The sequence below is a fragment of the Chiloscyllium plagiosum genome, chromosome 17 (genome assembly GCF_004010195.1).
Source record: "Chiloscyllium plagiosum isolate BGI_BamShark_2017 chromosome 17, ASM401019v2, whole genome shotgun sequence".
NCBI classification, from domain to species: domain Eukaryota; kingdom Metazoa; phylum Chordata; class Chondrichthyes; order Orectolobiformes; family Hemiscylliidae; genus Chiloscyllium; species Chiloscyllium plagiosum.
In genome coordinates this window covers 23,121,841-23,134,797 of record NC_057726.1, presented here as the reverse complement: position 1 = coordinate 23,134,797, position 12,957 = coordinate 23,121,841, and the positions used below count along the sequence as shown (strand labels likewise).

Genomic DNA, 12,957 nt, shown 5'->3' with positions numbered 1-12,957 from the left:
AAATGTCTAATTATGCTTCTGCACGGAGATTGATTCAGAAGGGTTAGTGTTAGCCAGCTGTCTACAAATGCCTAATATTTTGTGAGATTTGCATTAATTTGCAGTGACATGCATCCAAGGGTATCACAAAGTATGTGAGAGAACTGATAACATGATTGGTTAATAAAGGACTAATAAATGATGTGGAACATATTTGCATAGAGGCGAAGCATTTCTGTTTGAAATGGAAATTATACAATGCAAACTGTGCATCCCTCTTCAGACTGATTTGTTGCTTTGTAACTATTTTTTGGGCCAAATGCTGATTACATAGAAACTGAATGTATTGTAAGATTATCAATGTTCCCTTTAGCAGAGGAATTTTAAAGAATTCCCACAACATTCTTAAATTTGTAACCTCTTAAGAAAATTTGTCAATTAGATTGATATCGAGTAAATCCTCTAAAATAAAATAAAACACCTGTAGATTGTCCAGTATTGTTTTGGGTTATTTCTAGAAATGTCACAAGGTTTCAGGAAAATGTTTCTGTTAATTTTTTATGGAGTGTAGAAGTGTTAAGCTGCATGTAACACCTAAAATAGTCATACAGAAATAGCACACTAATAAAAGTGATAGAAAGAGATTGCTTTGTTCTATTCTTTATGTGTGAAAGAACAAAATATTAGGTTATTACACAAGATCCAGGCTGATCAGCATTTCCATTTACAACCAAAAGAGTGAAAGAACTGCGGATGCTGGAAATGAGAAACAAAAAACAGAAATTGTTGGAAAGACTCAGCAGGTCTGGCAGAATCTGTGGAGAGAAATCAGCGTTAATGTTTCACGTCCAGTGACTACTTCATTTACCTTACTTTGTTCCAAGTCAGAAGTCACAACACCAGGTTGTTATAGTCCAACAGGTTTATTTCAAGTCACAAGCTGTTGGACCCCCAGTGCTCCTTCGTCAGCTGTATTTTACCTGATGAAGGGGCAGCTCTCTGAAAGGTTGTGATTTCAAATAAATCTGTTGGATTATAACTTGATGTTGTGTGACTTCTGACTTTGTCCACCCCAGTCCAACACTGGGACCAACACATCATTCCTTTGTCCATAGTCCCTTTGATACTCAACAAATCTTATCAATTTCAGCCTGGAAAGTTTCAGAATCTATTGCCGTTTGGAAGAGAAGTTTCTAAACTTCTGTTACCATAACAATTTACAATCTGATTTCACACTTAAACGGTCTGGCTTTAATTCAAGGATATTTTGAACTTGTTTCCCCACCAAAGAAGGTAGTTTTATGTGTCTGCCTATCAAATCCCATTAAAATTTTAAATCTTTTGAATAGAGCAGACCTTATCCATTTAACTTCAAAGGAATACAAACTAAAGAAATGCTTCTGTGTTTGTTTCCTGATGTTTGGGTGCCTGGAAATGAATGGAGTAATCCAAAGTTCTGTACTTGAGGGAATGAATGCCCTTGGTATCAAAGACATCATTTGGGCTGAGTGGGAGTATTTTTAAAAAGTTTCAATGAGAAGAAATCAATGCGAATTGGAGAGAATGCCCCACTGATTGGAACCGTATCTGTCACAAAAGAAGATAGCTATGGTTATTGAAGGAAATCATCTCGGACCAAAAACATCACTACAAGAGCTCCTCAGGGTAGTGTCCTAGGTTCAACTCCCTCATTAAGTCAAAAGTGAATTGTTTGCTGATGAGTGCAGAATGTTCATTTCCATTTTTGTTCCTCATTATGAGGCAGTCCATGTCTGTATCGAGCAAGACCTGAACAGCATTGTAGCATGGGCTGGTAAGTGGCAAGTAACATTTACGCTGCACAGTTTAAACGATTACCTTTTCCAAAAAAAGAGAATCCAACTGCTTTCCCCGATACTCATTCTGTTATGACTTTTTGACTCCTCAAAGCCTACCCACCATCTAAAAGGCAAAGTCGGGACGATAATGAATTACTCTCTAACAACACTGAAGAAGCTTGACATTATCCAGGACATGTTTGATTAGTACCATATCTATCACCTTAAAACTTTCACTCCTCCACCACTGAGGCTTAGTATTAGAAGCAGTATTTACTGCTTATAAGATGAACTGCAGCAATTCACCAAGGCTCCTTACCTAATAATAGATTAGATTATCTACAATGTGGAAACAGGCCCTTCGGCCCTACAGGTCCACACTGACCCTCAGAAGAGCAACCCACCCAGACCCATTCTCCAACATTCACCCCAGTTAATGCACCTAACACTACGGGTAATTTAGCATCGTAAATTCACCTAACCTACACATCTTTGGACTGTGGGAGGAAACCGGAGCACCCGGAGGAAACCCACGCAGAGAGAATGTGCAAATCACACACAGTTGCCCAAGGCGGAAATTGAACCCAGGTCCCTGGCACTGTGAGGCAGTCGTGCTAATCACTGAGCCACATACAGGACTTAGGAACAGGAGTAGGCCATTAGGCCCTTTCAGCTTGCTCCACTATCCCATTTATGGAACTCCTTTATTTGAGAAACCTTTTGAATTACAGGCTGTTTAAAAGGTCAAAATTTATAGCTCTTACGGTTACTTTTTGTACCTATGTCCTTATTTTGTCTGATATTCAATATTCTGTTAGAAACATAAATACCTGGCTTTTCCCCCCAATACAACATGATGTTATCCTGATCCTTGACAACATCCAAATCGTAGAGTATTGACAATTTAAATTCCCCAGTTGTAAAACTTTTAATTTTTGCTGTGTAAAAAAAGAAAAATCATCTCAAAGTGTCAGATTCATTTAAAAATTATCATAAGTTTGCTGAAGTGGCTGAAGAAAGTTGAAATTTAGTTATTCCATCTCCTTTGAAATTCAACTGAGTCCCAGTTGAATGGAACTTTTCTTGTGGATACCATAAGAAACCTCACCAACTGTGATTTGTGAAAGAAACCATAGTCCATTAGAAATCTGCCCAGCAGATGGCACCCTCCTCCAGGGTAAATCATGACAAAAAAACTACAAATGCATATCCATTAAGTCAAAAACTGTTTGAAAATACTGAAAATTAAGTAAAAATACACATGATATAAATGTAATACTGTTGAGCTATAGGGAGAGGCTGAACAGGCTAGGGCTGTTTTCCCTGGAGCGTTGGAGGCTGAGGGGTGACCTTATAGAGGTTTACAAAATTATGAGGGGCATGGATAGGGTAAATAGGCAAAGTCTTTTCCCTGGGGTCGGACAGTCCAGAACTAGAGGGCATAGTTTAGGGTGAGAGGAGAAAGATATAAAAGAGACCTACGGGGCAACTTTTTCACACAGAGTGGTACTGGTATGGAATGAGTGCCAGAGGAAGTGGTGGAGGCTAGTACAATTGCAACATTTAAAAGGCATTTGGATGGGTATATGAATGGGAAGGGTTTGGAGGGATATGGTCCGGGTGCCGGCAGGTGGAACTAGATTGGGTTGGGATATTTGGTCGGCATGGACGGTGGAACTAGATTGGGTTGGGATATTTGGTCGGCAAGGACGGATTGGACCGAAGGGTCTGTTTTTATGCTGTACATCTCTATGACTCTATGTCCTGTTACGGCTACAGAAGATATTAGTAAGGCTACATTTGGAGTGTTGTGTACAGTTCTGATCACCCTGTTATAGGAAGGACATTATTTAACTGGGAAGGGTCCAAAAAAAGGTACAAGGATGTTACCAATACTGGAGAGTATGGGTTATAAGGATAGGCTGGGACATTTTTTTCTGTGGAGCATAGGAGGCTGTTGGGTGACCTTATGGCAGTTTATGAAATCCTAAGCGGCATAGGTAAGGTGAGGAGACAAAGTCTTTTCCCCAGGAAAGGGGAGTCCAAAACTTAGGGGAAAGATTTAAGAGGAATCTGAGGGGCAACTTTTTCATGCAGAGGGTAGTGCGTGTATGGAATGAGCTGTCAGAAGAAGTAGTAGAGATAAGTGCAGTTACAACATTGACAAGACGTTTGGACAGGTGTGTGGATAGAAAAAGTTGAGAAGGAAATAGGCCAAACAGGCAAATAGGACTAGTTTAGGAAACCTGGTTGGTGTGGATGAGTTGGGCTGAAGGGTCTGTTTCCATGTTGTATGACTTTAATTGAGGCTGTCAGAGTTTCGAGCTTTCCAAAATTTTCATGTTGTTGATTTCACGAAGCAAGACAAGTCAGAGACCTCATTATGATGACATCATTTAGCGCTTCAGGGTTTGCTAACATGTTTTTCAGGTTTAGAAATATACAGCACAGAAGAAAGCCATTGTGGCTCTGTCAAAGAGACCATCCCAAATCATCTGGCTCTGCTCCTTCTGCATAACATTGTAGGTTTTTCTTTTCAACTGATGTCTGTCTAAAAATTACTGCTGAATGTACGGTTGGCACCCTTTCACATTGCACCTGAAATCACAAGTTGCAAGAATGTTCTCATTTCCCTTATTGTTCTCCTGCCAATTACTTGAAACCTATGGCTTTTTTAGGCTACTGATGCTCCTGCTGGATGACTCTCGAAGCTCTGAATAATTTGGATATAACTATTTAACCCCCCCCCCCCTCCCCCCATAGGCTATAAAGAAAGCAATCCAACTTTACTAATCTCTCTGATAACTGAAATTCACTCCCTTTGGTATCATGCTACTAGATCCCTTCTGCATCCTCCATGTCCTTACTCTCGTAGCCAGATTTTGGCACAGCATTCAAGTTGATGACTAACTAATGAGTGATGGAGGTTTCCATAACTTCCTAATAAAACATTAGTTTATGGGCACTAAACTGGGTGCCTTTGTTAAGGCATTGCAGCTGCTGCTTGCGAACCAAAATTGCCTTCAATATATGGCAAGCCCTCCTTCCATAAATCACATCAGGTGGCCTGTTTCCAAAGGACAAACAACGAGGTGTCTTTTCCCCATGCATGCAGTAGGGTTGTATTCCATTCTCTATTAATGAAGCTCCAGATTTCACCTTTTGTTATGGACCAGACCAGAGCCCCTTCAAATATAACAGAGATATAGCCCGGATCCTAATTTTTATATTATTTCAAGGCAAGTGTAAGGAGCCATGATCAGATGTAATTTGATTAGGTACACTACTCAGCTTTAAGCAAAATACACTTTATTCTTACCCTACAGTTAAATTACAAACAAAAGAAAGAAGAACTGGAGTAACAACTCCATTGGAAAAACCAAAGAAAATAAGAGATTATTTAACTACTAAACAGCAGCAGTTCCAATATAGTAACATCCCATAAACACACCCTTGGCAAAGGCAAATTCAGTAAAACAGATTGTCTCACATATGATTCTGGCAGCAAGAAGAGAATCCAAACTTTTTGCTGTAACAGAGAGAAAGACAGTTTCTAAACAGCTTCAAAACCCCAACAACTACTGAAAGCGAAACTAAAACCCGGGTTCAGTGGGAGCCTGATTCCACCTATTGATGCTGATTCTATTGTACCAACTTCTGGAAAAAAACCACAAGACCTCATCGGTGAATGGAAAACTGAATACCTCTCTGGAAAAGCGTTGCCTTGCACGATCAGAGTGGCGTAGTGGGAGCTTGTTGCTCCCATTACTCAGTGATTGCTGGATCAAAGCCACCCCCGCCTTTGTATTGAACATGTCCATGGCAGGTGTGCTTTCCTTCCACCCTGCATTTTGATCAGCTTTCTGCTTCCAGAGCTTCATCTGTCCGAAATAAATAACTGATATTGATGCCTTGGCAAAATTTACACTACTGAGATGGCACATTTGTGGAGGTGGAAGTGCTACTCACTGTCGGTCTGCTCTGAACTGAAGCGCAAAGTGATTGCTGGGCCTCTTGCTGAGATATTAGTATCATCGATAGTCACAGGTGAGGTACCGGAAGACTGGAGGTTGGATAACGTGGTGCCACTGTTTAATAAAGGTGGTAAGGACAATCCAGGGATCTATAGACCAGTGAGCCTGACGACTGTGGTAGGCAAGTTGTTGGAGGGAATCCTGAGGGACAGGATGTACATGTATTTGGAAAGGCAAGGACTGATTAGGGATAGTCAACATGGCTTTGTGCATGGGGAAATCACGTCTCACAAACCTGATTGAGATTTTTGAAGAAGTAACAAAGAGGATTGATGAGGGCAGAGCAGTAGATGTGATCCAAATGGACTTCAGTAAGGCGTTCGACAAAGTTCCCCACAGGAGACTGGTTAGCAAGGTTAGATCTCACGGAATACAGGGAGAACTAGCAATTTGGATACAGAACTGGCTCAAAGGTAGAAGACAGAGGGTGGTGATTAGATTAGATTAGATTCCCTAGAGCGTGGAAACAGGCCTTTCGGCCCAACCAGTCCACACCGACCCTCCAAAGAGTAACCCACCCAGACCCATTTCTCTCTGACTAATGCACCTATCGCTATGGGCAATTTTAGCATGGCCAATTCACCTGACTTACACTTCTTTGGACTGTCGGAGGAAACCGGAGCACGTGGAGGAAACCCACACTGACACAGGGAGAATGTGCAAATGCCGCACAGACAGTCGCCCAAGGCTGGAATTGAACCTAGGACTCTGGTGCTGTAAGGCAGCAGTGCTAACCACTGAGCCCCCGTGCCGCCCTGATGGTGGTGATGAAGGGTTGTTTTTCAGACTGGAGGCCTGTGACCAGTGGAGTGCTACAAGGATCAGTGCTGGGTCTACTACTTTTCGTCATTTATATAAATTATTTGGATGTGAGCATAAGAGGTACAGTTAGTAAATTTGCAGATGACACCAAAATTGGAGGTGTAGTGACAGCGAAGAGGGTTACCTCAGATTAGATTAGATTAGATTACTCAGTGTGGAAACAGGCCCTTCGGCCCAACAAGTCCACACCGACCTGCCGAAGCGCAACCCACCCAGACCCATTCCCCTACATTTATCCCTTCACCTAACAGATTACAACAGAATCTTGATCAGATGGGCCAATGGGCTGAGAAGTGGCAGATGGAGTTTAATTCAGATAAATGCGAGGTGCTGCATTTTGGGAAAGCAAATCTTAGCAGGACTTATACACTTAATGGTAAGGTCCTAGGGACTGTTGCTGAACAAAGAGACCTTGGAGTCCAGGTTCATAGCTCCTTGAAACTGGAGTCACACGTAGATAGGATAGTGAAGAAGGCATTTGGTATGCTTTCTTTTATTGGTCAGAGTATTGAGTACAGGAGTTGCGAGGTCATGTTGCAGCTGTACAGGACATTGGTTAGAATATTGCTTGCAATTCTGGTCTCCTTCCTATTGGAAATATGTTGCAAAACTTTAAAGGGTTCAGAAAAGATTTACAAGGATGTTGCCAGGGTTGGAGGATTTGAGCTATAAGGAGAGGCTGAACAGGCTGGGGCTGTTTTCCCTGGAGCGTCGGAGGCTCAGGGGTGACCTTATAGAGGTTTACAAAATTATGAGGGTCATGGATAGGATAAATAGACAAAGTCTTTTCCCTGGGGTGAGGGAGTCAAGAACTAGAGGGCATAGGTTTAGGGTGAGAGGGGAAAGATATAAAAGAGACCAAAGCGGCAACCTTTTCACGCAGAGGGTGGTACGTGTATGGAATGAGCTGTCAGAGGAAGTGGTGGAGGCTGGTACAATTGCAACATTTAAAAAGCATTTGGATGGGTATATGAATAGGAAGGGTTTGGAGGGATATGGGCTGGGTGCTGAGACTAGATTGGGTTGGTATATCTGGTCAGCATGGATGGGTTGGACCGAACGGTCTGTTTCCGTGCTGTACATCTCTGTGACTCTAAGATGTTTACTTTATTGGCTTGGAGCAGACTGTTCATGAGTTCTGTCTCAACCTCACTTCAAAAACAAATCAGGCCAAAAAGAACCTCTTAAAACGATAATATTGTCACAATCTCAGCAGTCTTATTAACTGGTTCTGTCACCTTTAAAATTTGTCAGTGCTAGTATCCCAGGTCATACAATCCCGAGAAAGACCATAACATTTTAAAAACATGCAAAGATATAATAGATATAAAAAGATATATCCCAATGATCAACCCTCACACAAGATTTCACTTTTTATTATAACAAACTTAACATCAACGTCAACCAAACATTACTTAATAGGCAACTAATACTCTAAACTGCAGAAAAGGTATCATGTTAGCTGCTTAACACAGCAGCAGACCCCATGCCACGTTTATGACTTATATTGCACTTTCTGTCGATGTTTTAAAGTCCAAATCCTCTCGGGCTATTAGAGGATTTCTTCCCTGCTTCATGAATACAAATCTTCCAATGTCCTTTTTAACCCCTACTCAACCCTTTGAACAGTCATATGGATTTTAAGTTGCAAAGTATCCTTGATTAATCTGTGGCCATTCAATCTTCATAGTCTTTGTTTCCTTGAACAAGGTTTCCATTCTACAAGCCCTCTGGGCGAAGGTTAGATTGTGACAAAAGGTGAACAATCAGACGTTGTTTCTCTTGTGCTTGCTTAGGAAGATCTTAGTGTAAACATACTGTGATTGGATTGGATTTTATATTGCAGAGGGAATGGTCCCATCGAAAAGTAGAAACAAGAAGAAAGGATTATTTTAGTGATGGGATCATCTCGAAGGCAGTGAACGATGGTTAGACAGATGTGGAGGATATGCGTGGTGGGAAGTGACAGCATGGGAACCACAATGATTGCAATGAGAGGATGAATTAATGAAAGCAGAAGTATTTGAAATGAAATAAACTTGATTAAGAATCTTGACATCCACTGTAGAGGGCTCCCCCACTGTCGTGAGAGGTCAGTTAGCTTTGAATGGGTTGGTTTACATTAGGTCCCAACTTCTTAACCTAAAGCGTGGCGACCTTTAGGTTAAACCCATCACCTGTCCTCTCTCTTTGTGTCTAATCAGAGAACAGCCCTGTAGTCCTCTCTGACTATGGAGACTTTAGAGGGAAATCATTAGCTGAGCAAAATTAATATTTTGGAGGTTCTGGTGCCGCAGGCCACACTGTCAGAGAAGATAAAGGGTTTGAGTTATAAGGAGAGTCTGGATAGGCTGGGACTTTTTTCACTGAAGCGTAAGAGGTTGAGGGGTGACTGTATTGAGCTTTATAAATCTGTGTGGTGCATAGATAAGATGAATAGCAGGAGTCTTTTCTCTAGTGTGGGGGATTTCAAGACTAGAGGGCATATTTTTCAGGTGAGAGGAGAAAGGCAAGAGAAGTAATTTTTTTTTACACAGAATGGTTTGTGTGTGAAATGAACTTCCAGAGGAAGTGATGGATACGGGTACAGTTACAATGTTTAAGAAGTACATAATTGAGAAATGTTTAGAGGGATGTGGGCCAAGCGCATACAGATGGGATTAGTTTAGTTTCGAATTATAGTGGGCATGGACTGGCTGGACTAAAGGATCTGTTTCCGTGCTATATTACTCTATGACTATAAGATGATGAATGGCAAAAAAAGAAATATAAATTTGCGACATCTTGCTTTAAAATTTTCATCCTTGTTTCCATGTTCCTCCGAGGCCTCACCTTTTTCCATGTCTGAAATCTCTAACCCCACAGCTCTCCTATGATATCTGGACTCCTCTAATTCTAGATTTCCAATTATAATTGCTCCACCAGTGATGGTTCTGCCTTCAATTGTTGAGACATGAAGCTCTCGATTACTCTCTCCACCTCTCCTTTTCCAAACACCTTTAAAACCTATCTGTCTTTGACCAAACCTGTGATCATGTGACCTAACATGTGGCTCAGTGTCATATTTGTTTTATAATGCTCCTGTAAAGCACTTTGGAATGTTTCGACATATTCCTGAGTTCTGAGCCAGTCCACTGCACCATGACCTCCAACATGGATAGGTCAAGGAGGCAGGTCCAGCTTCCATTCTGGCTGGTTTGGGAACTGAACCTCATGCTGTTGGCACTCATTTGATCCACCCTGGCCATTCAGCCAACTGAGTCAACTAGTTGTCCTGGGAATCTGACTTGCTGTGGCAATATACATGTTCACCTGAAGTGAAGTATACTGATGGTAGAGATTTGAAATGACCAGGCATTTTTCCCACTCTTACTGATTGCCACTGGCAAAGGTTAGAAGTAATTACAAGGTAGTGCTCAGTCTGTTTGGGTTGTTATGAACAAAGCTTTCTTGGTCTCTAACTACTGTGCCACTTGACCTCCTCACTTTTCTACATTTAATTGTTGGGAAAGTGCACTGGTTATCAAGTCCTATGACTCCAGGAGTCACCACAAAAGTTAATTACCTGAAAAAAAACATGAGGTCCCCAGTCTCACCTTCTGTTGTTCATATAAAACGCTGACCAGTTTCCTGTATTTAATAAAACTATTGTTTATTACAAATAAGTAAATACTAATCACAAGTAAACAGCTATTGACTATCAAAACTGTAAACAAAGACCCAAAGAAATGCAGATGCTGGAAATCAGAAAAAAAAGCAGAACCAAAGAAGGGTGATTGAATCCAAAACGTTAACTCTACTTTCCCTCCAAGATGCTGCCAGACATGCTGAGCTTTCCCAGCAATTCCTGTTTTAATTAAACCTTTTATGGTCCCTGACACGCACATTTAGAAACACACAGATAAACAATAAACATTGGTTTATGGTTGGAGGGAACAAAGCTGGGAACAACTGGATGTAGGCTCACTCTACTCGCCTCCAGACAAGGCAATGCTGATGATTTCTGCTTTCTATTTATATGTTTGGGTTTCTTTGGGTTGGTGATGTCATTTCCTGTTCTTTTTCTCAGGGGTTGGTGATGTCATTTCCTGTTCTTTTTCTCAGGGGTTGGTAGTTGGGGTCTAACTTGATGTGTTTGTTGATCGAGTTCTGGTTGGAATGCCATGCTTCTAGGAATTCTCATGCATGTCTCTGTTTTTCTTGTCCTCGGATGGATGTATTGTCCCAGTTGAAGTGGTGTCCTTCCTTATCTGTAAGGATACTGTTGAGAGTCAAATCGTTTTGTGGTTAGTTGATGTTCATGTGGCTAGTTTTCTGCCTGTTTGTCCAATGTAGTGTTTGTTACAGTTCTTGCATGGTATTTTGTAAATAACATTAGTTTTGCTTGTCTGTATAGGATCTTTCAAGTTCATTAGCTGCTGTTTTAGTGTGTTGGCGGGTTTGTGGGCTACCATGATGCCAAAGGGTCTGAGTCGTCTGGCAGTCATTTCCGAGATATCTTTGGTGTAGGGGAGAGTGGCTCGGGTTTCTGGACGTGTTTTGTCTGCTTATTTGGGTTTGTTGCTGAGAAATTGGCGACTGTGTTCATTGGGTACCCATTATTTTTGAATTAGAGGAAACCTTCAAGATCATCAATAATACCCTCACTGACATAAAATTCACTAAAGAGTAGGAAAACAACAACAAACTGCCATTCCTAGATGTCAAAAAGCCAATGGGGAACTTCAAACCAGTGTCTACAGGAAAACAATAAATATGGAACAAATATTGAACTACAGAAGCAATCATCCCAAAATCCACAAACAAAGCTGCATCAGAACATTACTTCACCGAGCCAACACACACTGTAGCACAGAGGAACTACGCAGAGCAGAGGAAAATCACCTACACCAAGTATTCAAAAAGAATGGATATAAATATGTGTTGTCACTGTTGTAGGCTGCTCACCACCACATTTCTTTCAAAGAACATCTATGGGACACCTACACCAACCAACCCCACTGCCCTGTGGCCGAACATTTCAACTCCCCCTCCCGTTCTGCCAAGGACATACAGGTCCTGGGCCTCCTCCATCACCACTCCCTAACGACATGACACCTGGAGGAAGAACGCCTCATCTTCCGCCTTCAGGCGCTTCAACCACATGGCATCAATGTGGATTTCACCAGTTTCCTCATTTCCCCACTTCCCACCTTATCCCAGATCCAACCTCCCAACTCAGCACTGCCCCCATGACCTGTCCCACCTGTCAATCTTCCATCCCACCTATCTGCTCCACCCTCCTCTTCGACCTATCACCATCACCCCACCTTCATCTACCTATCACACTCTCAGCTACCTTGCCCTCCCCCTTCCTGGGCTCACAAGCCTCATTCCTGATGAAGGGCTCTCACCCAAAATGTTAACTTTCCTGCTCCTCGGATGCTGCCTGACCTGCTGTGCTTTTCCAGCCCCACACTCTCGACTCCAGTCCTCACATTGTCCTCCCACCTGCCTTTAAGTTCAATGTAGGTGCATCTGGCTGGTGGGTTAGCATGTATTGTACATCTCCAATTGAAAAGGTGGTGGTGAGCTTCCCCCTTGAATCACTGCAGTCCATTTGGTGCAGGTGGATGACCCACACAGCTGGTGGGGAAGGAATTCCACAATTTTGACCCAGTGACACTGAAGGACAGTTAGGAAAGGGGAGGACTGCTCATTCACTGTGGCTTACAGCTACATCCAATGAATGAATTAAAGAAAGAAAAACAAGCAGGATGGGAACATATTGGGAGAAAGTGAGAACTGCTGCGCTTTTCCAGCAACACCTTTTCAGCTGGGAATATTACTCTGGTAGGGTTTGGGGAAGGGATGGTGTCTGAGTTGGAGGGTAGAGGATTGTGAAAGAAACGCCTTTCGGGCGGCGTGGCTGTCGGAGGGAGCCGTAGAGCCGGCTGAGGCGCATCTTGATGAGGGAGGAGGACAGCGACAGGGCGCTCACACCGGGACCGGGACGGAGACGGAGACACAGGGGGCACGATCGCACCCAGGCAGCGGGCCGGAGACACAGGGGTCCAGGATGGCGGCGGAGCGGCCGGGCGGCTCCGAGTCCACGGTGTGGGACCCGCAGCACTCCAACAAGCTGCTGAAGAGCCTGAGCTCCTTCCGGAACGAGCCGCTGTTCTGTGACGCGGTGCTGGTGGTCGAGGGCCACGAGATCCCGGTGCAGAAGAACCTGCTGGCGGCGGCCAGCCCGTACGTCAGGTCAGCCCGGGGGCCATGGCGGGGGGTAACAAGACCCCGGGGGAGGGAGGGGAGGCAACAGG

General features: G+C 42.9%; 1 protein-coding gene across 5 annotated transcripts in view; it reads left to right on the top strand.

Annotated features, from left to right (window-relative positions):
- The first annotated feature begins 12,160 nt into the window (after positions 1 to 12,160).
- Positions 12,161 to 12,957, top strand: part of gan (gigaxonin) — a 111,698-nt gene continuing 110,901 nt past the window's right edge. The window contains exon 1 of one of the 5 annotated variants that reach the window (XM_043706668.1): positions 12,161 to 12,895. In XM_043706668.1, coding sequence (XP_043562603.1) covers positions 12,711 to 12,895 — 185 coding nt within the window. In that variant the 5' untranslated portion in view covers positions 12,161 to 12,710. The remainder of the gene's footprint in view (positions 12,896 to 12,957) is intronic. The other 4 variants (XM_043706669.1, XM_043706670.1, XM_043706671.1 and 1 more) reach the window with 4 other exon arrangements.